Source organism: Aegilops tauschii, chromosome 5 (genome assembly GCF_002575655.3).
Source record: "Aegilops tauschii subsp. strangulata cultivar AL8/78 chromosome 5, Aet v6.0, whole genome shotgun sequence".
NCBI lineage: Eukaryota > Viridiplantae > Streptophyta > Magnoliopsida > Poales > Poaceae > Aegilops > Aegilops tauschii.
In genome coordinates this window covers 519,398,140-519,402,579 of record NC_053039.3, presented here as the reverse complement: position 1 = coordinate 519,402,579, position 4,440 = coordinate 519,398,140, and the positions used below count along the sequence as shown (strand labels likewise).

The following is a 4,440-nucleotide window of genomic DNA, read 5'->3' as shown; positions in this document are numbered from 1 at the left end:
AATCATTTATCTTACGTGGCACTCCTAAGATAGCATCATTGTACATGCCCTTAACCTGATTCCTTATAAGTTCCTTTCCGTAGATGTTTACAAGTCTAGGATTTTTGTGAGAGAAATACCAGGATTCAAACTAGGAAAAGCAATGGAATACTGTACGTTATTTGTTTGCGTCCAAAAGCAATGTAATACGTACACCGGTGAACCCACGGAGATACGGGACCCCATCGGCTCGCAATGGCCCTGGCCGAGTGAGATGCATGGCTTGAGTCTGTTCCGGTCTATTAGGTCACCCACCAAAACCATAAGTCTAGGGTTAGGGATCGTCATGGCCACCGGAGACGCAGCAGAGTCGGTGGAGGAGACCGTCGCCTTCCCCGACTGGGTGGTGCTGGATCGCTACGGCCGCACCTACTGCCACGACGACCTAGACAGTGCTCGTGAGGCTGCCAATGAGAAGAAGACCGCCGTTGAATTCGTCACCGGCACCGGCCACCGCTGCTGCTTGTCTTTCACCCTCTCGGATCCTCCAAAGCTCTCTTACCTCGATATCCATTGGCCGCTGGAAGGCTCAGCCAAACCCGAGCCCCCGTACCGCTTTCCCGCCTATCCCTACCTCCGGGCAGCCGACGAGGACCTCGTCCTCTTCGAAATCTCCATGCCGAACCAGCCGTGCTTCGACGGCGACCCGTCAGATCTGTTTGTCTACACCGCCGCGGGTCCTTCCCCCTCGGTGCAGCAGCTCCCTCTGTACACTGAGCCCAGGGAATGGCCGTTCCTGAGGTCTAGAAAAAACACAGGCATCCTGCGGCTCGCCGGCGACCGATACATCGTTGCCGACCTCAGGGTCTACTGGGAAAAAAAGAAGGGCTCTGACAATTATTCCGTGCTTGCCGAACTCTGCGTCTTCAACTCCATGACTGAGAAGTGGGAGCTCTTCCTCGAGATGCCTGCCCCGCAGCCGTAGGACCAGGGCAATGGCGGCCTGTTCCCCGTCCTCTGGAAAACCAACGATGTGCTCGCTTTCGACGGCCGGTTCCTCTGCTGGGTCGACCACTTGAGCGGCGTCCTGCTGTGTGATTTCCCCGATGCAGACTCCCCGGTGCTCCACTTCGTGCCTTTCCCCGGAGGACAAGGTTACCCCGACGACCGACACATTGCAATGTGCCTCGCGAATTATTACCGAAGGGTGTCCATCAGCCAAGGCATAATGCGCTTCGTCGACATTGACCATGGCTATCACGAGAGAGTCCACGTTGGCTGGCGCCAGCGGCTCGAGAGAGGGCAAGGGCAGCAGCACCCTCCCCTGAACATCACCATCTGGACATTGAAAGTGATGGGGGCTGGTGGTGACCCCAGGTTCGAGTGGGAGGTGCATCGTGTGATCAACCTGGATTGTCTCTGGTCGCAACGTGGTTACCAAGCTCTCGGCATGCGTCCGTGTCTTCCCGAGTTCCCAGTCGTCCCCGCGGATGACCCGGATGCCCTGTGCTGCCTGTTGAGGGACGAGAAGCTACTTAGCAATCAACAGCTCCACGGACACTGTGATGCTGATGCCCGGACACAGTCGTGGATGATCATGGTTGACATGAACCATGCATATCTGCGGTCATGTACCGAATACATCAATCAACAGCCCTACGGTCGTCCTGATGAGTGCGTGAATGCAAAAGCTGTGAAAGTTCACGAAAACTTGTTTTCCAATACGCTCCTACTTCCAGCTGTCTTCTCCAAATACCTTGAAAGGCCAAAAGGTAAGCTCTCTTAATATTCAAATTCAATATCTCTTGAACTTACATATCGACGTAACATGGTTGCATTTGCTTAGCTTTCTGCCGGATATGGAAGTGCAACAGTACTGCTGTTTTTGCCTATTTATCTTAGGGTTTAGGGTTTATATATATATATATATTCCAGCCACAAATGCCATGTCATGGCTATGTGGTGTTCTCAGACAATGCCTGGTGACCAGTAAGCTGATAGCTAACCGCGAAGAGCACGATTGTCATTACCATCTGAAACCAGATGAAGCACATGATGGCTTACGCTTACATGAATATTTAGGGCGAAACCGTTTTCTTGATCAGTGTGCCACACTAGAGTGCCATTTATATTTCGTGTTTTCTATTTTATTTTTTGCACTATTACTGTGTACATCATTTTCTTAAAATTGGATTTTTAACCAGCAAACCCATCGCACTCGGTTTAGCTATTCATCTTATGTGTCAGTACGTCTCAAACAACATAGTGAGATGTTCAGATGGTGTATATATCTAAATAGTTTTTTATTTTTATTTTTTGAAGTGATATCACAGGATGACAACAAGCAGCTCGAAATTAATCCTTCAAAGAGGGTTAAGCTCAGAACTTAGCCTCCAGAAAAGGTTTTGTTTGCTTGGGAAGACCTTAATGGTGACCGGCTTTGGGACCTTTTGGACGCTCAAATCAAAGATGTTGTTCTGTGGTGCGGACAGAACGAAGAGTAAATGATACATACTCAAATCAAAGATGTTGTTTTGGGACCTTTTATGGTTAGTGATCAAAGGGAGGATCCTAACCAAGGATAACTTGTCTAGACGAGGGTGGAAAGGACCAAATTTCTGCGAGTTTTGCGGTGTCTCTGAGAGCATTGATCATATAACTTGTGTTTTATTTTTATGGAATGTGATATGTGGTACACTAGGTAACCCGAAATTACCTTTATCTTTCTTTGATCTTTGTCAAAACTAGATACCATCCTATCCTGGAAAGGATAGGGCTGTTGTTTCTATTGGTGCTGCCGCTTTGATATGGACAATTTGGAAAACAAGGAACAGATCCTGTTTTCAACGTGTTTTTCTTTCAAATCCTCTCAATGTAATATTTACCATGTGTTCTTTGTTGGATTCATGGATGATTCTATAGAGAAAAGGAGTGCAAAAAATGCTTAGGGAGGTTTTCAAGAGGCTATCTCAGGTAGCAAATGAAGTCTACAGAAGAGCGTATGGGTGGAATCCTTCTGCTCAAAGGCTTTGTGTCTACCTAAAACTGGGCGGCTCTGTAGTATGTTCTGGTTTTAGACTTGCTTATTGTTTTGGCTGATGTGCAATTTGTAAAAAAGATGTTTAAAAGTTTGCTCTCTCTCCGGTAGTGGGTGATTTGGCATCCTATAGATATGGTTATATGTCTAGGATGTAGGTTGCTTTTTAGTTGATGAGGTGATGCATCAGGTCTGATGGATAAAGTTGTGTGGTGGTGTGTTTTGTTGTATCCAGACTCCTAACGAAAATGGGGGCCATGTGGCCCCTTTTATCGAAAAAAATATATTTGTAAGACCCCGTCTCCTAAGAGTTTGAGATTGGACACCTTTCTTTCACTCGTAAGGGGAAAGAAGTGCTAGGTCTTAATATCTATTACTCCCTCTATCAAAAAATTCAAGATAAGACGCTTTTTGACACTATTTGATACGGAGGGCATACTTGGGCCGCTCCGCAGAGCTCCTGCAATGTCCGCAACCTGATTATGCATGATAAACTGATGCCTGCATAACACATCAAGCAAGTTTTGCACGCAACCGGCTCTTCGTTTGTTTCTTCAGACCCAGAACAATATTTCGTTGTTTCTTTTTAACAAGACCATTAATACTAGGAAGTCTTGTACTCCATCCAAAAAGAAATATAAGAGCATTTAGATCACTACTTAAAGTACCAGAGATTAGAAACAGAAGGACTAGTTTATCCAAAACATCCATTCATTACCCAACATCACACCTCCACCGTTGTTTTTTCGTTGTACGATTAACCACCCACACGTGGAACCACTCTCTTCGAAACTTGACCAAACGTCTCCACACACACAACATCTACCTGTACTCCCCAATTGAGTGGCCTACATCCAAATGAAATGACCCGTGGCCATCTTAATTATCTCTCCCTCATACAATGGCGTCTAGACGTACGGAGATTCCTTATGGTCATCAAGCTGGGAGGGTCCTCAAGCCGCCACATCAGGTGAGGGAGAAGCCTCGGTGGCGATGAAGTGGGCGCCCATGGCATTGATGCGCCGCTCCCGCTAAATGGAAGAGCTGCTCCGCCGTTCCGATCTCACATGCCATGAAGTCCTCCTCGACATGATAAGAGGAGGGAGCATGTCGATAGCGAGTTAGCGACAACATGGCTGCACCTGTGATGCCCGATGATGCTCGGATCCCATTGATCTAAACGCTCTTATATTTCTTTATAGAGGGAGTATTTTTCTGAAACAATCTCATGACTAAATTAAGATCACCCGGATTGCCTAACCAAACATGACGGCTAACCCCAAGTGAGAGTGCATGCTTCGCCAAATTGTGAGCCTTGACATTCGAGCTCCTATACTCATGAACAACTATGAAAAAACCTAGAAGGTCTATTATTTCTCTAATGATCGCACCATAATAAGACGCACTCCTTTGCTTGATATCGT

The 4,440-nt window shown here is 46.8% G+C and overlaps 1 protein-coding gene across 1 annotated transcript; it reads left to right on the top strand.

Moving 5' to 3' along the window:
* The first annotated feature begins 325 nt into the window (after positions 1-325).
* LOC109748377 (uncharacterized) lies at positions 326-1,765 on the top strand. The gene is made up of 2 exons (XM_020307412.1): positions 326-883; positions 965-1,765. Exons 1-2 carry the CDS (start codon positions 326-328, stop codon positions 1,763-1,765), a joined length of 1,359 nt encoding a protein of 452 aa, XP_020163001.1.
* Positions 1,766-4,440: the final 2,675 nt, after the last annotated feature.

Bases quoted from the DNA above. Each gene is read 5' to 3' on its own strand.
- LOC109748377 (XM_020307412.1), top strand. From the start codon at position 326: ATGGCCACCGGAGACGCAGCAGAGTCGGTGGAGGAGACCGTCGCCTTC. The intron at 884-964 runs GTGCTTGCCGAA...CCGCAGCCGTAG, and splicing joins AGGGCTCTGACAATTATTCC to GACCAGGGCAATGGCGGCCT.